The 24,418-nt window shown below is 43.3% G+C and overlaps 1 protein-coding gene across 1 annotated transcript; it reads right to left on the bottom strand.

The window, feature by feature from the left end:
- Positions 1 to 13,865: 13,865 nt before the first annotated feature.
- LOC146710682 (uncharacterized) lies at positions 13,866 to 15,858 on the bottom strand. Its single transcript, XM_085455331.1, has 8 exons — positions 15,620 to 15,858; positions 15,424 to 15,501; positions 15,082 to 15,251; positions 14,466 to 14,527; positions 14,327 to 14,389; positions 14,183 to 14,242; positions 13,969 to 14,100; positions 13,866 to 13,886 (listed from the first exon to the last, which is right to left on the bottom strand). Exons 1-8 carry the CDS (start codon positions 15,790 to 15,792, stop codon positions 13,866 to 13,868), a joined length of 759 nt encoding a protein of 252 aa, XP_085311457.1. The 5' UTR covers positions 15,793 to 15,858.
- Between the last annotated feature and the right edge of the window lie 8,560 nt (positions 15,859 to 24,418).

Genomic DNA, 24,418 nt, shown 5'->3' with positions numbered 1-24,418 from the left:
AGTTTTTTAAATTTGAAAATGGTTTTTGAAATGAGGTTTTTAAAAAGCATTTTTTTTTAAATCACTTTTTTAATGTGGAATTCAAAAATGAATTTACAAATGGAGTATTTATTCTACAATTCATTATTTAATCAAAATTGTTTTATCTCGATGCGCGTGGCTCTCAACTGATGTCGATGGAAATGTAAAGTTTCTCTGGGCAGCTGCAAATAGCTGCTAATAAACAAAAAACATCAGAAAGCAAAGAGGTAGAACCCATACTTTCTGATGTACTAATTACATTTACTAAGTCAGAGCCTATGTCAGATGCCTATCTACTTTTGCTGCCCCTTGTGTCTTTAGGTTTGATTAGTCCCAGCTGTGTTTCCACCTGTTCCCAATCCTTCCGTTAATCCTGCCTGTTTATTTTAGGCTACGTCCACACGTACACGGGTATTTTTAAAAACTGAGATTTTCTGGGGGTTTTTTGTTTTTTTTAATCCTGTCCACGCATGCAGTTTTGAAAAAAATATCTCCACATGTAAACACTAAAAACAAAATGTTGCCCAATCACAAGTCTTAAAGCCTAGGAGGGAAAGACTAAACGTGTTTGTGCCCTCACAAAACCTTAAGTTTCTGGAAAGGCAGCTAATTTTGTGTTACTTTTTAAGTAACCGGTCAGAGACCCGGGGTCTCTGACCGGTACCGGTCCGTGAGTCGTTTGGTACCGGGCCACGAGAGTAGAGGCTCAGGTGTGAAATGTATGGTTTTTATTGGTTTTTCAGCATTATTTTGTTATTGTTTTTATCGTTAACTCGGTTTTCCTGGGTCTTTTCACGTGTGTTATGATTAAATCTTATTTTTTTCGGTACCGGTACTACTTTTATTTTATTGTATTTACCCGCGACACCTTAAAGGCCGGTCCATGAAAATACTGTCGGGCATAAACCGGTCCGTGGCGCAAAAAAGGTTGGAGACCGCTGGTGTAGAATGTAGAAGCCACGTCCGAAGTTTTCTGTCTGCCACAGCACACACTTTAACAATTTCAGTCCTTCATTAACAAAAATGATTTTTTGAATTTTCATTTTTTTACTGTTTCATTCTTATGTTGCAGAAAACACAATCTAGTTGCACCTGAATACAATTAGCAGGTCATTAGCAACACTCTTGACTGCATGCTGAGGTGGCAATTCAGCCATTTAATTTATGTTACAGCAGCTCATGAGTGAACATGGTGCAATAAAAGTACCTTTTTTTTTTTTTTAAACACTTACATTTACTTAAATTTACTTGAGTAGGGGTAGGATTAGGGGTTGCCACTTCATATTTACAATTTGGTGGTGCAACGATTGCAGGTATAATTAATTGGTTTGCTTACTGCAATGTGTAGGACCTTCTGTGACAAACTACTGGTTTGTATTTATGGGAGATAGTGTTACAGCCCTCGCAGGACCCTCTCCTGAAATTGTCCCCGTGTAGGTGTGTCCTGCCATCTCTCCTGCCTTAGGTGCCACCTTGTTTTATACAGCTGACTCCCATCAGCAATTAAGAGTACTTAAGGCCAGAGAAAGGCGAGCTCTCGTGCTAGAGAGTCTTGACCTGTGTGTGTGTGGTGGTTGAGTGCGCCTGCTCTGTGGAGAGGAGTCTGTTTAGGGTTTTTCTTCCCTCCCCCCCCCTTTTTTCCTTCCCCTTCTTTCTTTAAAAGGTGATAGTGGCTTGTCAGTCTGTTTTTGCTTATTTTAGGAAACTCAAATTTAACCATTTTGCTTCCCTGTCTCCTCTTCCATCCTGGATACCTTTTTGTTGTTTTCCCTCATCCCCTGGACCTCTTTAGGGGAATGCAAGTCAGGTCAAAGCTTTCTGGACAGAAAACATAATTCAATTATATCCAAAGCATAATTATTGCATTTGTTTTTAAATATTTTCACATTACAGATAACATTCAGTAGGAATTTTTCTACTTCTACACATCACTGAATGCATGTTTTCCATGCATAATTTTGATAGACCTGCCTCTTTAATAATATAAAACATTAACCTTTTGATCTTGATTTCTATTTCTGATATTCTTGTTTTGCAAACATTTTTCATCTTCTCATCCTGCCACAAAAACATAACCCTCACCCACCCACAAATGTTTCATGTTGACCAGGTTCCCCATCCAAGTAGTCCTTGTGTAACATTTGTCTAGCTCAAGGGTCAGCAACCTTTAAGACCCAAAGAGCCATTTGTACCCGGTTTGCACGGAATAGAAAACACTGGGAGCCGCAAATACTTTTTGACATCTAAAATGAAGAATAACAATGCACACTGTTTGTTTGTTTGTTTTTACCTTTATGCTTTGTATAAAAAAACTATAGTGTGTTGCTTATGAAATCCATGAAAGGCTACAAAGTAAATTAAATTTTATTTATCTAATGAACACATTTTGAATGCTTTAAAAAAATTATAACAAAAATTAAAAACATCCAGTTGAAGGTCTCTTTTAAATTAATTGAAAAGCTGAACTTAAATTATCCATGTAGCAAACAAAAACTGATCCTTATATCGCCTTTGGGCTTTCGGAGCGTGTAGAGCCTTGACCTGAATTTTAAAAATAATTGGAGAAAAGCACTATGCTCCTAAAAAAAATGAATAATATTCGCAAAATATCTGCATAAATATTTATTTTACCTGGTTAATGTGTATGGCGGGGCGTGGCCTGCAGTGCTGCTGCAGGAGAGGTGGTCGCACCTGAGCGTCATCCGCAATCACGACTCGCCGCCTTAAAGTCTGTGTTCTCTGCTGTTGTGTTATGTGTCGGGCTGTGTGCTGGAAAGCTAAAGCCAGCTGCATGTGTGAAAAGTGGTCAATAAAGAGAAGCTGAAAAGGATGTTCATGCAAACATCATTGGGTATGCCGTGGTTTGCAATGGGACTCCTGCTCAACCTCTGCGCACAGCGTCGACAGACAGTACGATGTCACTTTCGTCTTTACGTAGGACTGTAAGCTGTCGTCTGTGAGGTGTGAGCGGTTTTTGTTTCGACAATCCACAAATTAGGCATGGTAGGCCGCTCTCGTCAGAAGTAAATGCAAATAAATCTACCCAGGCATCATTAAATCTTCTTCAGATAATTTTCTTTTTTTTTACATTTCTCCATACTGAAAGTCACGATAAATGCACGTCGTTTCGGCAGATATACCGGCTTCTGCGAGTGTGACTGAAAAATTATTTAAAAATCATTTAATTATTTTGAGCGATGAAAAATAATAAAGTATCATTTTATTTTTCAATTTCAAGATCATGATAATCTTCTCATTTAGAACTAAAAGTTAAAAAAGAAATAGCACAAATAAAATACACTTCAGCTAAATACTTTTACAGTTTTCCCAAACCACGGAGCCGCAGTATAAACACTAAAGAGCCGCATGCAGGTTGCCGACCCCTGGTATAGCTACACAGCCTGCATCTAACGGTTCTTTAAAGACTGTTTGTATTAACCATGCTTTTCAGTTTCATTTCATAAACACAACACTGTATGCATTTCCAACTCCTTATTACAATTCTTTTCATATAAATACGTCACATTAGAAAACCCTTTAAACTGCTGTTCAACCCCCCCCTCCCATTTCTAATCTAGAATTCCATTTTTTTTTTTTTTTTTTTAAAACATTCTCAACACACAAACCAAAAATACTTCCATATTCCCACTGACTTTTTTTTTTTTTGTGTGTAATAATAGGAACTCGTTTCCTTCCTCACTGCCGAACACTGAGGGAGGGGGGTAGAAGAAAAACATGTAGCAGCCAGAACGTAACAGGGGAACAAAACAGTCAGGTCAAACCTTTCTTTGGACACAATTTAGCATCTGTTTGAAAAAAAATGATTGATTTTACTTGTAAATACATAAAAACACTAATGGCTTCTAAAACCTAAAGCAATATCAATTCTGATGGCTGCACAAATTCTAACCTCCCGTTCTATTGTTATAAGCCCCACATTTGTTGAGCTCCTCTTAAGGTTAGTCACAGGAGCCAGGGGATGTAAAAGATCCTGAGCTTTTACAAGAACGTCTTCTGCAAAAAGACGGGCAGGTGCCTTGAAAAACTGGGTCCGTGCAGTGATGTCTGTCTTTAGGGGGAGCTTTATCTCTTAGTTCATGCCCCTTAATTATATAGGAGACCCCCACTTTGGAGAAACTCATCAGACATGTTATTTTCACTACAATCTCCCCATCGGTGATGGCTGCCACTTTACTACACTTTGTAATAAGTGGTTTAACCACTTCCTCTTTCGGGTCCTAGGTGAACACCTTCACCTGGTTGCACATTTTCAAAGTATTTCTCTGAAAATATAACCCCTTAGCAGTCCTACAAATTTTGCCTAAAATTTGTGAAAAAGGCATATCCAAAATAAATTGCATGCTGCTCTTGAACCATTTGGAGTATATGCATGGTTTTGGTCTCTTTTGAAAGGAGACAATCTGTAGTTTGTTCCTGAGGTGTCAGAATCACTTTATGTCATACTGCTATTGAGTAATAGAACTTTGAACACACTAAAAAAGAGAGGAAAAAAAAATCCGCCCAAGTTTTTTTTTGTAAGGAATGCATGCAGATGCCTACCTTGTGAGGTATTAGCTGGAAAACACAACAGGATCAAAGCATGAAGCCTTACCAAGCCACAATTCAAATTTGATAACAATATCTTAGAAAATGAGTGTTCTATGCAAGTTTATTTAGGTCTATGTATAGGCGCTACCCAAAAAAGGCCACTTGGAGACTCCAAATGGCCCTTTGTAACAATCAACACATAAAAGGCTGTAATTCTTGAATGCTTTTATGTACAGTCCTAATTTTGGTCTCTAATTAAAGGTTACACTCAGAGCTATTCTTACATCCAGATTTATTGTCAATACTTTGTATAATGTTTATGCTCCTGTAATTTTGTAGTGTTTTTTTTTTCAATTTCGAAACAAATGTAAAGGGAAAAAAAAGTATTATGGCATTAAAACTCACTATATATACACATTATGTATATGCATCTGTGGGTGTATAAATATATATATAGTTTTTCACACAAATGTATTTTTACAATTATATTTTTTTAGAGATCATTGGCATCATGCCAGTCTTTATAACAATCTCGACTTGGCAAAAAGCACAAAGGCACATCACAGGAGGAGCACTTTACTGGTGTCTTTGCCTGGCAGTGTCTGCACCTCAGACGACCTGTGGTGCTGTGTCCACTGATATGCACAGGCTTGTGATGTGCTCTGTTTGGAGAGGGTGATGGTGCGGGCGATGGAGCAAGGCTGCCAGCTGCCGCTGCCAGCTCCTCAATAAGTGTCTCCCGAAAAGCCTTTTGGTGCATGGGTACCTCTCCTTTACCCTTTGTGATGCTCTTGTGAAGCAGGAAGGCATTCACAACAGCAATGTCCAGAAAATGATAAAAAAATGTCTTATACCACCTCTGAGTCTTGTGGATGACTTTATAGTAGTTTATCAAGGCATCGGAGTGGTCCACCCCACCCATGCACCTGCATTGACAGAAAAAACAAGAACAAACAGAATTGAATAACAAGAACAAACAAAATTGGATTTCCAAAAAACAAAATAAATAACATAATAGTTTGTTGAATATAAAATACATACCGATTATACTCCTTCACTGCTGGTGGAACAGAGATGTCTTTCAGCACCCAGTGTCCATCTGCATCTCTAACTCTCCTTTGAACAGTGTCCCCAGCATGGGCTGTGTGGAGGGTTGAGCACAGGAACACATCCCTTGTGTCTCGCCACTGAACGAAGAGAAGGGAGTCCTTTCGGATCCATCTTATGCTGCCACGGGGAGATTTAGAGTCCAGGCAATTTTTTTTGGTTTTTGGAAATCCAATTCTATTTGTTCGTATTGTTCCACATGCCCAGATCCTCTTCTGAAGGAGGTCACAGAAAAGGGAGGGACTACTATAAAAATCATCTACAAAAAGTTTGTATCCTGTGCCAAGCAACCGTGTATCGATAAGCTCCATCACGGATTCATAACTTAGTCCCTTGCCACTGTTTCCCTGCAGCTTCCCTTCATACACGAAAAAGTCCCATGTATATCCGTTGCTCGAATCTGCCAAAACAAAAAGTTTGTATCCCCAGCGAACAGGCTTATTTTTCATGTATTGCTTTATTCCAATACGTGCTTTGGAGGCAACCATTCGCTCGTCAATGGAAATTTCTTGGCCAGGGTTATAGTTTATTTTACAGACCTCCCTCATCTCCGTGTATAATGGTTTTATTTTGCAGAGACGGTCAAAATCTGCCGTACCTCTTCTCTGCTCATTAGCAGCATTGTCCTCCAAACTGCTTAGGTGAAGGGAGCGGCAGATCCTTTGAAACTTCTTACCAGACATTATTTTTTTAGGGAATGGAAGGCTGTACAGTTTACTACCTCGCCAGTAATCAGTGATTGCAGGGAGTTTGACCAGACCCATATAAATCACCATGGCCATAAAAGCATACATGTCCTGTAAAGTCAAGTCAATCCATGGGTTAGAGGGCTTGTGGCATGTTGATCCAAAGTCATTTGTGTTTTTAATTATTGTCAGCAACATGGAGTTTGTGAAATAAAGTTGAAAAAGCTGTAAAAGTGTGTATGAAGCTGTAGGTATGATCTGAGGTCCTGGTGATTTGATGGGCCTGAAGGTGGGCTGTGGTGGTATTATGTCTGGAGCATCTGTATCATTCCATCCCTCTTCAGATGTACTGGCTGGCATCTCAGCTTGACTGCTGCCAGTTCTCCCTCTTCCTCTCCCCCTCCCTCTTGGCCTTCTGCTTCCAGAAACTCTTTGGAAAGTGGAAGGATGTGGCTCCTCTTCTGACGAAATGCTGTCATCGTGTTCCTCTGTACTTGTCTTTTTACTGGCTGGCTCCCATAGTTCATCTGATTCTGATGATTGTCTGTGATATACAAAAAAACAACAACGATATAAGTTAGCAGGAACACCTCAAAACACACACAATAAATATATATATATATATATATATATATATATATATATATATATATATATATATATATATATATATATATATATATATATATATATATATATATATATATATATATATATATATATATATATATATATATAAAAAAAACACCCAGCACGCCCCTGCGGGCGGTTTATCCTTCAGGCTCGGGTCCTCTACCAGAGGCCTGGGAGCTTGAGGGTCCTGCGCAGTATCTTAGCTGTTCCCAGGACTGCGCTCTTCTGGACAGAGATCTCCGATGTTATTCCCGGGATCTGCTGGAGCCACTCGCCTAGCTTGGGAGTCACCGCACCTAGTGCTCCGATTACCACGGGGACCACCGTTACCTTCACCCTCCACATCCTCTCGAGCTCTTCTCTGAGCCCTTGGTATTTCTCCAGCTTCTCGTGTTCCTTCTTCCTGATATTGCTGTCATTCGGAACCGCTACATCGATCACTACGGCCGTCTTCTTCTGTTTGTCTACCACCACTATGTCCGGTTGGTTAGCCACCACCATTTTGTCCGTCTGTATCTGGAAGTCCCACAGGATCTTAGCTCGGTCATTCTCCACCACCCTTGGGGGCATCTCCCATTTTGACCTCGGGACTTCTAGGTTATACTCGGCACAGATGTTCCTGTACACTATGCCGGCCACTTGGTTATGGCGTTCCATGTATGCCTTGCCTGCTAGCATCTTGCACCCTGCTGTTATGTGCTGGATTGTCTCTGGGGCATCTTTACACAGCCTGCACCTGGGGTCTTGCCTGGTGTGATAGACCCCAGCCTCTATGGATCTTGTACTCAGAGCTTGTTCTTGTGCTGCCATGATTAGTGCCTCTGTGCTGTCTTTCAGTCCAGCTTTGTCCAGCCACTGGTAGGATTTCTGGATATCAGCCACCTCCTCTATCTGCCGGTGGTACATACCGTGCAGGGGCCTGTCCTTCCATGATGGTTCCTCGTCTCCCTCCTCTTTCTTGGGTTTCTGCTGCCTGAGGTATTCACTGAGCACTCGGTCAGTTGGGGCCATCTTCCCAATGTATTCTTGGATGTTCCTTGTCTCATCCTGGACTGTGGTGCTGACACTCACCAGTCCCCGGCCCCCTTCCTTCCGCTTAGCGTACAGCCTCAGGGTGCTGGACTTGGGGTGAAACCCTCCATGCATGGTCAGGAGCTTTCTTGTCTTTATGTCAGTGGCTTCTATCTCCTCCTTTGGCCAGCCTATTACCCCAGCAGGGTACCTGATCACGGGCAGGGCGTATGTGTTGATGGCCCGGATCTTGTTCTTACCATTCAGCTGACTCCTCAGGACTTGCCTGACCCTCTGCAGGTACTTGGTGGTTGCAGCCTTTCTAGCGGCCTCTTCATGGTTCCCATTTGCCTGCGGGATCCCCAGGTACTTGTAACTGTCCTCTATGTCTGCAATGTTGCCTTCTGGTAGTTCAATCCCCTCAGTTCTGACTACCTTCCCTCTCTTTGTTACCATCCGACTACACTTCTCCAGTCCGAACGACATTCCAATGTCATTGCTGTATAGCCTGGTAGTGTGGATCAGTGAATCGATGTCTCGTTCACTCTTGGCATACAGCTTGATGTCATCCATGTACAGGAGGTGGCTGACAACTGCTCCGTTCCGTAGTCGGTATCCGTAGCCAGTCTTGTTAATGATCTCACTGAGGGGGTTCAGGCCTATGCAGAACAGCAGTGGGGACAGAGCATCTCCTTGGTAGATCCCGCACTTGATGGTAACTTGTGCTATGGGCTTGGAGTTGGCCTCTAGTGTTGTACGCCACATCCCCATTGAGTTCCTGATGAAGGCTCTTAGGGTCCCATTGATCTTGTACAATTCTAGGCATTCCAGTATCCAGCTGTGGGGCATTGAGTCATAGGCCTTCTTGTAATCAATCCAGGCAGTGCACAGGTTGGTCAGTCTGGTCTTGCAGTCTCGGCTGATTGTTCTGTCTACCAGTAGCTGGTGTTTTGCACCTCTGGTATTCTTGCCAATTCCTTTCTGTGTCCCGCTCATGTATTGACCCATGTGCCTGTTCATCTTAGCCGATATGATGCCTGACAGGAGCTTCCATGTAGTACTGAGGCAGGTTATTGGTCGGTAGTTGGAGGGGACCGGTCCCTTCTTGGGGTCCTTGGGGATCAGGACCGTCCGGCCTTCAGTTAGCCATTCCGGGTGTCTCTCGTTAACTAGCAGCTGGTTCATTTGTGCTGCCAGACGCTCGTGGAGTGCAGTCAGCTTCTTCAGCCAGTAGGCGTGAACCATGTCGGGCCCTGGTGCTGTCCAACTCTTCATACTGGAGACCCTTTCTTGGATATCTGCCACTGTGATGGTTACTGGACCCTGTTCAGGGAGGTCGCTGTGGTCTGCCCTCAGATCCTCTAGCCACTGAGCATTGCCGTTATGGGTTGCATCCTTCTCCCATATGCTCTTCCAGTATTGCTCCGTCTCCAGCCTTGGTGGTGCTGTTCTCTTATTGTTCCCTTGCCACTGAGAGTACACCTTTGCTGGTTCTGTGGAGAACAGCTGGTTTATTCTCCTGCCTTCTATCTCTCTGGTGTACCTCCTCAAGCGGCTGGCCAAGGCTGTGAGTCTTTGCTTGGCAGTTTCCAAGGCCTCAGGTATGGACAGCTTGCTGTATTTCTTAGGCACCTTATGTGTCGCACCTTTCTGCAACTCTGTTAGTTGGCTAACCTCCCTCCGTGCTACTTTGATCTTGCCCTCTAGCCTCCTTCTCCATGGAGGGTACTGCCCCTTGTGGCTGTTCAACTTGTAGCCAAGCATCTCACTGATCACTGCTGCCGTATTGTAGATCAGCTTGTTAGTGTCGGTAACCGTGGTTGTAGGTATTGTCCGTAGTGCTGCATTAACATCATCTAGCAGACCTTCTGAGGGTACTTCACGTAATCTTGGTAACCGGCTACGGGGGATCCAGGTTTCAAGCTTGGCCATGATCCTATTTTTCAGGTCAGTTCCTCTCGCACTCAACGATCCTTCTCCTATCGCACTTGGGGCTATGTACCCAATCTCGGGTGGGGGTGATGATATCTCCCCCCTGACCTGGCGTCCTGACTCCTCCTTGCCGTAGCATTTGTGTTGTACCTCGTCAATCTCTAGCTGTGAGAGCAGTCCCTTCTTTCGAATGTTGGAACACTGAGCTACTAGTTGTTTCGCCGTCATTGTGGATGTTGGGTATCGAAGAATCCATAGGTCCCTCATCCTATTCATGTAGCCCCTTCCGCCGGGGTTACTTGCGTAGTAGCATTCCAACAACGCCCTGTTTTCGTCCCTTGCCCACCGATGCCTTCTTGTTCCAGTAGCCCACTTTTCGTCAGGGTGCCCTGGTTCCTCAACACCTGACGCGGACCTTGTTGATCCGGGCGACGTCCGAGCCGGCATGCCTTCATACATATATATATATATATATATATATATATATATATATATATATATATATATATATATATATATATATATATATATATATATATATATATATATATATATATATATATATATACACACACACACACACATTATATAAAGACACACGACGTGAGTTAGTAAGAACACAATCAAAACACAAAGATGCACACACACAAACAAACAATATAAACACAGCAGGAGTTAGTAAAAACGCATCAAACACACAGAGGAGCAGGCGCGCGCACACACACAAAGGCGCGCACACACACACAAAGGCACACATACAAACAGTAATATCATTGTATGATATAATAAACACTTACATGTCGAGAGTAGCGTCTCCTCCATCCAAAAAAATATCCTCTGCTACCGAGTCAACAAAGGAAACATCACTGTCTTCTTCGGAAATATCTTCCTCCGACTGATCACTGTCACGCCGAGTGCATTGTTCGAGGACTTCTTCCAGTGAGAAGTAAGTTTTCCTCTTTGCCATTTTGTACTTACAAAGCTCCTTTGGTCGCAAGTTCTCTCAAAATGCTGTATGAACACAGACGCTGTCGTCGCTATGAAAGTTTACGCAAAAGCGCACGAGTGACAAAAACCTTTTGCGCATGCAAATAAAAGGGGAAAAACAAGTGTCCTCCCCCTTAAGCTGCATATCAATCTTCTTTAAAGATCATTGGCTATCTGATACGCCAATCATTTTGACACTCTGCCACAATTGGAAGAAGTTACTGCCCATCAAAGGGGGGCTGGCCAGACCGCTGACCACCAGCTGTGTTTGGCTATCGCTGCTTGTTCACACCTGTGTGAAGCACCCATTGGTTCAAATGAGGTGTCAATCGAAAGTGCAGAGGTCAGCGGCCATTTTGAGATCAAAATACCCGGAATATTTACATGTCAAGAGCTGCTAATGCTTCAGGAAGCACCGAAAATAGGATTATTCGCCGGCTACTTTGAAACAATACTATTACATTCAGTGGATGTTTATCAACATATAAATGTCTCAGAGACTAAATATTGGACTGATTTGGATTGCCTGGACTCTTGGCAGTCTAACTACACCGTTTTTGTTGGAATATTATGAACCAGTGGACTAACAGGTGCTTTATATGTGAGTACAGACCTTATTGTTATTGTTTTTTTTCGATGTTGGCAGCCTGACATAAACACTAATTGTACCTGCTATGTTGATTCTATCTTGAAATGCTTTACATCGTTCGAATCACGAGAATCTCAGCTTTCCAAATATATATAACATGTTTAGCTTCTTTTTTGATAAGTTTTTGTACGTAACCAATTAGTCCCCTAAACCATCCAATGTACCGTGGGCGGTACGTCCGACTGCTAACAGTCGGACTTTGGAGAAACTCATCAGACATGTTATTTTCACTACAATCTCCCCATCGGTGATGGCTGCCACTTTACTACACTTTGTAATAAGTGGTTTAACCACTTCCTCTTTCGGGTCCTAGGTGAACACCTTCACCTGGTTGCACATTTTCAAAGTATTTCTCTGAAAATATAAACTCTCACAGAGTAGGACCCAAATGCAGGACTCTCTGGTATGAATATTCATCCTTGAATCGTGTGTGTGTGTGTGTGTGTGTGTGTGTGTGTGTGTGTGTGTGTCCGTGCAGTGTCTGCTCCCAGTGATAGTGATCTGTTTCCGCTCCCTTTGTTACCAAATACTGTGTTGCTTGCTTTGTCCCCTCATGTCAATGATCCTGCTGGAAACCACAGAAACGGCCATTAGAAACTTTTCACCAGTGGCAAACAAACACTTTCAAACATCTAAGCTCACGGACTACACTTGCAGATTCTCACGATCCAGCATTGACGGAAGCTCAGCCACTCTAAGTAGCTCCAAAGGGTCCCGGAATCCACAGAAACCAGGGCCCTGTTTCAGGAAGCCGGTTTAGTGGAAAAACTGAGTAAGTATACCCTGAGTTAACGAAAACTCTGGGTTTTCGGTTTCACAAAGCGAGTTCAGCTGCAGCCTGAGTGAGTCACTATGACGACACACGCCGTGAAGCTAACCTGCCCCCTAGCAGGTTTACCACAACTAACCCTGACTGTCTCCGCCCCTTTGTCGGAAACCTGACAGTAGGAAGTCTCAGACATGGCGTGTCCCTTCCTTGAAGAGCCGGTAGATATCGAAGCCCAAATTCTCCGCAGAGCTCTCCGCCGGGAGAGAGTGATTCGAGCGCGTCTGGACATCTTATCATTACCTGATGATTTCCTGTGCGAACGTTACCGTTTCTCAGCACAATCAATAAGTTATTTGGATAGCATCCTCAGGCCATATATTACGCATGTGACACATCGCGGACATGCGCTCAGTCCATTACATATTCTTTGTACCGCACTCCGTTTCTTTGCAAACGGGAGCTTCCTGTACAATATCGGTGACGCTGAGCACGTTTCCAAGGCTACAGTCTGTCGGGCAGTCAGGAATGTTACAGTAGCACTGAAACGTCTCCTGCACTCGTTTGTGGTGTTCCCCGGTCACAGACCCACAAGATTCATCAAAGAGGGATTCCACAAAATTGCAGGTATCAGGAGGACCTAAACGTAATGTATGATGTGGTGATACTTGAACTACTACTTAAATGGTACATAAATTTACAGGGTTCCCAGGCGTGATTGGCTGTATAGATGGCACTCACATCCCAATCATTGCACCCTCAGCAAATGAAGGAGACTTTGTGAACAGGAAGTCTTTCCACAGCATCAATGTACAGGTACATAATTCCCTGTAGCATTTCACACCAACAAGTGATGGCATCATGGTAACGGATGCTAATATGTGTACTCTGCACTGTGTAGATCATATGTGATGCTGCCAACATCATCACAAATGTGGAAGCCAAGTGGCCAGGCTCTGTCCATGACTCACGGATCTTCCGAGAATGTACACTGAGCAACAGATTTGGACATGGTGGGTCGAAGTAACTGTGAAATATACAGAGACCAATTGCCACAGGGACGTTTGCACTGACATGTATTCTTCTGTCCTAGGAGAGTTCACTGGCCACCTGCTCGGTGATAAGGGGTACCCATGTCTACCCTATTTGCTCACCCCTGACCCTGAACCGGGCCCACAGCAGCGTTATAATCTGGCCCATTGCAGGACACGGGCCAGAGTTGAGATGACCATCGGAATGCTCAAGGCCCGGTTCCAGTGCCTTCGTGGACTCAGAGTCACCCCAGAAAGGGCATGTGACATCATTGTGGCATGTGTGATCCTACACAACATTGCCACGATTAGAGGTGAACAGTGTCCAGCTGAACCAGACGACAGCAGTGATCCACATGATGAACATCCTGACCCACCCACGAACGTACAGGATGGGCGAGCAGTCAGAGACACCATATGCCACAACCATTTCCTGTGACCCGGCAACCCAACATGTCACGAGACAAATACACAGATACTGTGGTCAACTTGTTTTATTGCTCACCCTGTATGTCCTGTACACAAAGAATAAATGCGTATATTAGTATGTTGTACAAACACTGACATGATTCGTCCATCTATGATCACTCCACCCACCCTTAACTGTTGTTCCAGCAGTACAATCTCCAGCTTCGACTTCTGGATCTGCAGCTGGAGGTGCACCATTTCCATATCACACTTCCTTATCCTCCTGGCCAGATATGTCTTATACAGCTGCTTCACAGGGAGCTATTGCAACAAAGGACATAGCATTGGCATCCATAGTACATGCCTACTGAGGTTGGTTGTGAATGTGTGCTGGACAACCCACTGCGGAAAGCTTCGTTGTAGGAGTGGCTGGACCCTCTTCCTCCTCATTTGCAGCATCACTCTGCCGGGGACATAGTAGGTCCATGGTGTCATCATAGTGCCACATTGTAGTCAGTTGTTATATTTTCCACTGTACACTGTATACCTCATAGTGTGGCACTGATGCGGCCTCCTCTGTAGCAGCTGTCACTGTGTCGTCATCATGTGCCTGTGGTGGAGACATTTAACAACATTGCTGTTCCACTGTTGACACATGTAGTCTGTGGAGTATTACGAGTACTCACAACTGCATGTCGGTCTGGCTCAACAGGGGGCTGCACCAGATGCAGTACACCATCACCGTCAACTGGAAGAATATGGGGTTCATACAGGTCACTCATGACTTATGTGGGCGCAAATGGCAATTACCAGACATACCAATCACCATACACCTCATTGTCAGTATGCTCTCGGAGACAACCGACACTGAGGGAAGGCACAATCAGTAGGTGTCAGGGTGGGAACGCCTTTGAGCTCTATGTTGCATTGAGGTATATGTTCATATGTTACACTCATTGGGGAGGGTACGGAATGTACTACTCGCTCTGTCTCTGGGAACAGGGAGCTCACCCTGTGGGAGGTTAACACACACACACGCATGTATGCAAAATTAACGGACACCGCTATGCACATAATAAAGACGTACCACTGCAGCTCGGTGTGTGTGAGTCTCTCCCTGGGCCCTCACCCGTGCAGCACGTTAACAGTTCCCAAGTGTCTCAGTGTTGTCTATTCACCTAACTGTTTGATGACTGTCATTCTCTGTCAGTAGGACAGTAACTGCACTGCGACATAGTTCATTTTGGTCATGGTGACTGTGCAGAATGGATGTGTGCACGCCATGTATTGTTTTGGATTTACCCCTTATGTAGGCACTTGTGTCTTGCGGGGTTATTGACTCAGAGGATGTCCCCGCAGAGATGCCTTCAGCCACAGGGCGCCCACTGTTTTGGCTGAGGGCCAACTGCTCAGCCTCTGTGAGTGGTGGTGGTGGAGGACCCCCACCTGTTTTCCGGGCCTCCGCTTTTTTTCTGTTGGCTATAACGGGCCACATTTGAGCATACAGAGTAAGCAAGTATGTACTTGTAATGTGCTCAGATAGTTTCAATAAGTGCTCACAGAGGGGAAATTACTGTGGCCTCTAACTGCAATTGATCTACATAGGACACACAGACCAAGCACTATGGCTCATGATACAATTACACCTCAACTGTTTGGACTATGTTCTTGTATTTCATTTTTACTTGCTGCCAGGTACATTTGGGGCCTGTTGGGTTGCACCTGCGCTCACATCACATCACATATTAATATGTAGCACAGGACAAATGGGGTAACATATAATGACATGACGTGTTAAATGGGTGGGAATCCCTAGATCAATGTTTACATTACCACTCACGCATTGACTCTGTCGGCTATGTTTTGCCATGCATGCTCCCTTTCCTTTGCAGCTGCGGCTGTGTTGCTTTTTTTCTGCATGATGTGCATGCTGTCGGCATATGCTGCCATCAGAATTTCCGCCTCGAGCGCTGTGAAATACGTCGCCCGCGCCTTCTTTCCCTCCGTCTCCATGGTGACTCGCTTAATCTGTGCTCCGCTTATCAGGGCTTTATGTATCCTCGTCCACGCGCTTCACTTGGGGTTAAAGCAACTCCGCCTTGATTGAACTAATTGTTATCAGCCTTTCTGGAACGGAATATTCCGAGTTGGACAGTTCGGGGTTACTCAACCGTGAGTGTCGTTTTTCACTCTGAGTTTTCCAAACCGGCTTCCTGAAACAGGGCCCTGGACACCAACACGCACAGACGCATACCTGTTTTCATGATATATCAGTATGAATGACAAACATGTGACAAATGGGTACATGCTTTTCCGAAGGTCCTAGAGGCATGGGAATCACAAAGTGTGACCTATGCGTCCAGTAACACGCCCATGTGTTGAGATTTTGGCTAGGGCTCTCTTGCTTGTTTAAACTAAAAACAGACCCAGGAAAGGACTGAGCAACTTACGACCAATGCAATAGACTTAAAGACAAATTTAAAATTAAATGAAAGTAAAGTTAATTTTAACTGATACAGCATTCCACCTGAACCTGCATTTCATAGTGCTATCTATTCATTTTTCTTTTTAATGCTATCATCCTGTTGTTGATGTAGTACTTTACGGCAACCCAGTCTCTGCCTTTCAGAGCTGCCGGCTCTGCTTGAAGGCAGGAGTCACATACCTTTTTTACCTGGTACTTTGCAGCTTATGAAATGAAACGTGTGCCGCTCAACAGCCTTCACTTCATCATTTGTCCACTTGCTTCTCACCTTCCCAGCTGTCATAAATGGAAACAAAAAACATCTGCGAAACAACAAATGCGAAAGTAAGAAAGACAATATTCTAGTTAATAATGTGAATACGGAATGTTCTTATGAATACATGACGACTGAACATGGTGTTGCGACTTTCATCCGTAAATAAAGCCGCGGCCGGCTGAGTTGGTTGTGTCCCTGTGACGCGCCTCCAATAATCCATAATGAGTCGTACTTGTACTTTGCGCATTTATTTTAAGAACAAAACAAAAACAAACATTTGCGCTTTCAATCAATTTACAACTAGCGCATGGATTAACTGGTGTGCCAAAAAATGACGGTCAACAGAAAAGTTTGCCCACAAACCACTCACCCAACACACCTGCTGCGAACACCGACATCAGGTAAATAGACTGTGACCACACCCACATACCATCACCTGAGACGCAGGTAAAGCTATACACCTGTGCCACCAAAACAAAAAGGAAAAACATAAACATTGACTTTGGCTCTTACACATGGAGTCCATGTTCCTGACTTCTAACTTCTCCTGCTGTTGTCAAAAAAGCTCTCAACACTGATGTAAAGCAATCCATTTCCCAAGAAATCCAATCATATAAACCAATCAGCGCGAGGTTAGGTGACAAATAGGACAAAAATATCAAATTTGGTCAGAATAAAGATCAATTTGATGCTTTAAGGGAAAGTTTGGACTAACAAATGGTATAGCCAATTTCTTTCTGCTAAGATATTCACAAACAAGTAATGTTTACATTGAGAAACCTTCACTCAAACTGATTGTTTTAATACAATCACAGGGCATTTCATTTATGCACTAGGCCCAACTGACACACATACTTGAAAAATAATGTGTAACCTGTTGGAAGAATGAAGTGTGTGTCACTCACTTCTTGGTCTGTAGGTTGAGACAGGATCTCAACACTTGGTGTCTGCAACAAAAGACAACAATATGTCAGACACATTTAAATCCCAAAAAACACATCTTGTGTTAAAATGTGTGTCCTCCATAAACATGCCAGTCCACTATTCACATGCTAATCCTTCTTTGTAATCAATGTAAGATGACATTCTGTGTTCTAACAATTATTTATTCATCTTTATTTTTCTGCTGTAGTGTAGTTTATTAAGCTACTAATTGAAAAAAAATTATATTAGAGCACAGTCTGTGTTACGCAGTTTGAAAGCACCTGATTCGCTTTAGATTCAGCCCTTGGTCCTGTCACGTTTCTAGTGACATTACAGAGTACCTAATATTGTTATCATAATATACAGGTAATAATGCATAATTACCGGAATCTTTTGGTTGCATGGTCAGACTCTTCCTGCTCCAGAGAATTTCTTTAAGGATCGAGCAAATACAGACAGCTGTCATCTGCATTTATGTACTGTGATGGATATCTCATTTTAAAAAGTACATAAATTATTAAGACTGTTATTTGAAGAAACTAAAATTCACAGAAATGTTGCCTGCACTAACCAGTTCACAAGTGAACATGGCTTTGTAGTTGTCAAACCTGTGACATCTTGGAAATTAATAGCCAGTTTGCAGAATCTCTCACTCACTCACTCTCACTCAAAATATTATAGCAACACACTTTCACTGACCTAAGGAGCATAATAGATTTTTGGAATATGCAGAAAAACAATTTCAGCTGTGATAAGAAAAAGCTTGAATTCAAAAATCCAACCACTCTACAGGACCCCCCCTTTAATTTGTTTTTTTTTTATTCTTTATTTTTTTTAGTGTACTATGTCGCAGCGGTCCGCCAGGGGTGTTCTTTTTTTTTTTTTTTTTTTTTTTTTTTGTGTGTTTTTTAAAAAAACCAGGGTCTTCAGCCAGTGTGTGATCGGTTTTATACATGGCTATGGTCTTACGTATGCCTGTGTTGGATATGGCTGATAACGGTACGTTTAAATCTGAGACAGCTTTCAAAAACTCTGACCAACCGATGGGTCTCAAACCCTCAGAAGGTGTGTGTGGTTGTGACTGCTTTAATTAGATCATAAATGTGTGAACCAGGGATGGTGTTAATCAATAACGATTTTGTCATTGTAAGAGATCAAGTCTGGCGAACGGCTCACCACTGACAGAATAAGTTCTGCATTCCTCCTACTCCTTTTAGGTATGTGTGTTAAAACATTCTCCGCAACAAGATCCCTCACCCCTGCATCACCATGAACAGGCGATGTGTCCGCCAACTGGGGTTGCCTGTTAAATTGTTCAGGTAGTGATAAAGACAATACATTCTTTTCACGAGCACCTTGTCTCACAAGCGTGAGGTGTCTTTGGAGAATATCGCCGTATTTTTTTAGCCTTCTCAGACACATCTATGTCAGAATCTTGTAACACTTGTAACATCTCCTTGTCCAACTCGTTCTGAGCCTGTTGTCTGATGCTGCTGCTGTTTTATTAAGTCCAACTGGTGTTGGGGTACCAAAAACATCTTTTGCACATGTTCCATTTTCACCTGTTTGCTATCAGACTGCTTATGAAAGGGATTGCAGCCCCTAATAACGGCAGTAAAAACCCTCCAGATTGGTTGATTGTCTTTCTCTTTTTCAAAGTTTTGATCTTTTTGTCAGCAATCAGTCTGATTGTTTTCTTTTTTAGCTGTTTGTACTGCTGATTGGTCAGTGGAATGTTACCATGCAATACGTTAAAGGCTATCTCACACAGCGCATTGATGAAATCCATGTTTGAGTTACTAATAATAGCTCCGCGTAGAGTAGGGGGAGCCCTGTATATCATCTTCAACAGAGACAGATTCCTCCGCATGCATGATGACATCCTTTCACCTCTTTGCTGATTTTTGTTTTGGAATGTAAACAACCGGATGGTCTGATAGTAAATTTGTTCTGAGTCTTATATAGTCCTGGGTCTTAGCTTTGTAGTCTATTAAAAGATACCCGTATGTTGTGGATGTGGCATCATTAAACGACTCTATAAAATATTTAGTATTACCAGGAAACATTTGTCTACCTAAAAGCATAACCTGATATTTAACTCTCAGATTTTTTAACAATATTAGGTAGTTGGTGTTCAAGAAATGGTTGTACTGGATTTTCCTTGAATAAACAAATTCTGAACTAGATATATACAACTCAAATTCCTATGATGCACATACTTTGTGAACACATTTTGTACTTCTAAATTGTTAGCGGCATCGTTCAGCACAGTCTATAATTAACAAATTGTTCTGGCAGAAGGGTGTCATCAGCAAGAGATTCAGGTATACCGTTAACAAAGTTTGTCTCTTATCTTAAGAAGCTGGTCATATAGTGGCTGCCAGCATGAGTGTATATATACACTATGTTATCAATGCTGTGTGATATAATCCTGGAAGAGTCTTCAATTGCGCTTTTAACAAAAAAAAGTCTTGCTGCAGTTACTGGGACCGCTGAACGGGTGCTGCAACCGGGCGTCAAACCCCTGTTCTAATTTAAAATCCATAAGGTAGGGTTGTAAAGTCTGGGAGCACATGGCGCTTATTCTAAACGACTAACTTTTTTCACAACTGTTTCATTCTTAAAATGAAGCTTCTTTTTATCGCGTCTGATGCTATCAGACACGGCAACTAGGTGTGCGTCTGATGTCTGATTGGCTACAAACTTGTGGACTAAACCTTTCAAGGAGTCGTGGGTGACAACTTTAGAGTTTGATGCATTCAGTGTCACGCCTTTACATTTGACCTGGGTCTTGCCCAGCGATGTGTGATACGCGAAGCATTTTGGCCCACCGAAAACAAATTCCGCTATGTAATCCTCCACACCACCCTCTCCACAATCTAATTCACTTGTGAGATCCCCCAGAAACTGCCCTAGAGGAGGCATCCACTCACCAGGGCGTGCCGTGAAAATGACACTGTGTCACAATACAGCACGCGCTGCTGCAAGTTGTCTAGCAAATCATACAGCATGAGTCTGGCGTGTGCAGTGGTCATGGCCCCGACAAAGACATTAACGTCTTTCACACAGGAAGCTCTACCATCAGCGTGGCGCCCTCTGCACCATTGCGACGTCGTCAGAGATGAAACAAAACTGACGCACGTCGTACTGGTCACTGAACATTAGCTGGCTAAATCTGGAAGAGTCTGTAATGAGCTCAGATGATGCCATGTTTGACCTCATGCTGAAACGACCCCATAACGAGTTTAGCAACAGCTTGTTACAGTTACGAATAGCTTAATTTACACAAATCTTGGATGGGTCTAGCATTATTCCCTCCTTCTCATAATACTCGTCTATGTACTTCTGCTGTTCGTCAGGTGTCTTCACGTGTTCAGGATACCCCAAGGCCTCCTGTTTTACTTTTAGGAAGGCTTTCACATAGTCTTTAAACAATGTGTCAGTCTTGTTGGGGAAGTGCCACACCTCATCAATAGAAAGAACCCTGTATCCCTTCTCAACAGCTTTTTCAAGCTCAAATGAGACCCAAGTGCCTTTCAACACCCGCTCACTGTCACTGTGCCCGCATGCAGTATGCTGGTTCTGGTCTTCAGCACACATCTTGCAGAGTGGAAACATCAATTTGCCGTGGCACCTGTAGGGTAGGACAGGGTGAAAAAAACCCTTGGGGGGAGTACTGAGCATTTAACAAAGCCGAAATAATTTTCTAGCTTGTCAAAGTTGGTGTAAATGACTTGAGGGTGTCCTACAGGATACTCGTTTTAAGACTGCACTGTGGGATAGAGACTGCTGAAGTCATGATAAAATATTTTTTTCATCACAAGCAGTCTTGTGGTACAGCTTTAGAGCATTTGTGCGACTGCCAAAAAGGGCGTCTCGGGGATTCAGGCGTTCTGGCTTTCTGTATCTGCGCATGAAAGCCCGAACTGCGGGGGTCTCTCTGCTTCAAGGCAGCCCATTCCCATTCCCACATCACTATTACGCTCAAACTGTGTTGTGAGCTCAGTGTATCTACTTTGTCACAAAACATGCGATGCAGCAGTCCATAGGATGCTTTGCTGACAGGATTAACTTCACTCTTGGGGTAGCATTTAACAGAGCTGTGATGAAAACATCCTTCAAATTCATAAGCTGTATTACTTGTGGGGTCAAAACCGTCCACAAAATACGGTCCAACCCTCTGTTCGCCTCCTCTGAGAGCATGTTTTACCACTTTGTTGGTGGTGTGGGACACTTATTGAAGCCATTTGATAGACGTTAGAAAATGTCTTATTCTGCTCAACGTATGCCCCGTCATACGTGAGAGCGAGCGCGTCTCTAGGCAGAAACCGCGTTTTATACACACCCATACTAAATGCAGCCAAGGTGGTATACGTGAATGGATCAACATGTGTACAACCCAGTAGAGTGTCACGATATATGCTGCATGCTTTACGCAGGACATCAACATCGTTAACACAGTAATGCCTGAGTTCAGCCAGAAAATCAAAGGGATTCTGTGAAGCCTCCTGGTACCATTCCATGAATCGCACCTTATCGCTTTCAGACATGTGCTCATAGCCGTAGAAGGAGGGGTCTGGGTACGGGCCCACACAATGCTCATTATCCCTCGTATTAAACCTGTGTGGGAAATGGCCCTTCTGCAGGTCATGAAGACCTAAAGCAGAGGGTATTTTGGCAAGGCCCATGGGCAAAAAGCTGAACGAATCAATCCACCGCTGGTCATAGTCCAGGTCATCAAAATCACACGGCTGCCGCTCATTATGACACTACGTGTTATGCTCTGTCTGACAAAGTACTCCAGGAGTATGTAGTTATCAAAGCCAGATTCATTATGTGCTATGAAAGTGTACCCACAAAACCTTGGGCCTCTCTAATGCTGCACGAACGCCTCCACACACTTTAATGTATTAAATGTGAACTTATTGCCCTTCAGATCAGACGCGCACACAAACTTAGCCTCATGTTTACCGTTGTGGTTTCTCGTGTCAAAATCATATAAAATATATTTATCGCTAGGCTTCTGTTTTTCAACAGGCTGTATGAACACTGATGATCGGAGTCTCCGGCTAATTTAGGCTCGCGGCAGTGCTCGCATCTAGGCTGCACACATTTGTGTGGCAATTTCTTGGATTCTCTATATGTGGTGCCGCAGTGCATGCAATGTTTCATATTATCACAGGGGATCATGTTGTGTTTTAATTCTGGTATTTTGTGTTGCTGGTAACAGTGTTGTGATTTGCAGATGCGTTTACAGTCACTGCATTTCACTGTGGGACCCGTGTGGTGTTGGCAGAGTGTGTAACATGTGTTACATCTATGTTTACAGCTGTGCTGTAATGGGGTATTATATGTACTGTAACAGAAATTACAAACATAGGATGCCCCAAGAAAAGCGGCCGGGTTTAAAATCAGGTGGTAATGTTGATTATGGAGATACATCATCAACGCGTTTGTGTTTGGCTCTTCATGTGTGAAAAAACATTCCAGGCGTTTACGCCCTACTGTGTGGTAATAGATTACAATCTTAATGTTGAAGTGGTTCTCAAATTTGCCGACATCAGAGAATGATACTTGCTGTGTGTCGCATGGCTGTAGCAAGTTTTTCTCGCTCAGAGGCTGATGAGTTTAATGAATGTGCTATGCATGAGGAGAAGCACAAATTGTTGTGTGTGTTGTTTGGTGTGTATAAATGTCTGCCTTTCTTTGAGAGAATCTCATCATAAGGGATTTGTGCCAGTCTTAAGTGAGCCCCACAACTACTGTTCTGAGCTACCGTGACAATAAACTCTAATTCATCATCACTGATAGATTTATCATTACTCTGCATAACTTGTGCAATTTGATTCGAGGAACAGATCCGGATCATACTGATCATCAGCGTTTAAAACAGCCTGAACATCTGAAGCCAGCGAGGGGCCACGCAGGACCACGTTTAGAACGCTGCCCTGTTGAGATCCAGCCACAGCTCTGTCTACCACATTGGCTAAGCACTTGCGCAGGTACTTGTTCTGGATGATCGAGACTTACACCCTTAAAATCAAGGCGCTCACGCAATTCGCGAGCATTAAAATTAGGTATCGCTCTAATGTGTGGGTAAGAGCGACTGCCAGACCCAGACTGCACAACGGGCTCGATTACTGCAGTATCTGTTTGTGAGAAATTTGCAATGATTGAGGGGGGGTGTGGTGTTGCAGCAGCAGTGTGTGTGTGTGTGGCTGAAGTATTAGTAGAAGCGGTAAAATACTCAATAGCAACTGCAGCAGCAGAGGTAACCCAGCTAGATTGTGCATCAGACGCAAAATCACCAGCAGCAGCCGCAGTACGGTTAGCATCAGTAACAACCGCAGCCCGTGCAACAATGGGTGTACAATCAGCATTATTAACGACAATAGCCCTAGCAGCAATAGCAGGCATAGGAACAGTCTGACTAGGACGTGTATCAGGTGAGGATGATGCAGCTGCACTACTAAGTCTTGCATGCAAAACTTGGCATTTTGTTTACTATTTGCGCAGCCCACTGGTTATAAGCCTCAAAGTCAAACAATTTAGCTCGAGTGGAGGTACCATCATTGTGTTTGAATAATTTACGGGGTGGGTCCATGGTGTGGATTTTAAAAGTCAGCTGGTACTAATGATCTAATAAACCCCAGGTATTGTTTATCACCGGCCGGGTACTAGTTAGAGCACCTGCTATTTCTTGCAAGTCGCCCTGTGCTGCTTCTTGATGTTGGTTGAGTTTAGCTGCTATTTCTTGTAAGCCCTCCTGTACTGCTTGTTGATGTTGACTGAGTTTAGCATCGATCAAAGACAGTATATCGTCTTTTGAAGCAGAATGGGTCTGTTCAGCAGGCTGAGCGTCTGCAACGTTCATGTAAGCATCATACGCCGCAGATATTTGAGTCTGTTATACAGTTTTCTTCAAAATCTATGTGTGAATCATCGCCATTTCTGACACATTCTGGGGTGGTGGG

Source organism: Copadichromis virginalis, linkage group LG4, assembly GCF_057382275.1.
Source record: "Copadichromis virginalis isolate Kocher_CV1m ecotype Utaka linkage group LG4, C_Virginalis_male_GT1.1, whole genome shotgun sequence".
NCBI lineage: Eukaryota > Metazoa > Chordata > Actinopteri > Cichliformes > Cichlidae > Copadichromis > Copadichromis virginalis.
Note: the sequence above shows the minus strand (reverse complement) of the source record. Positions and strands in the feature narration are given on the sequence as shown.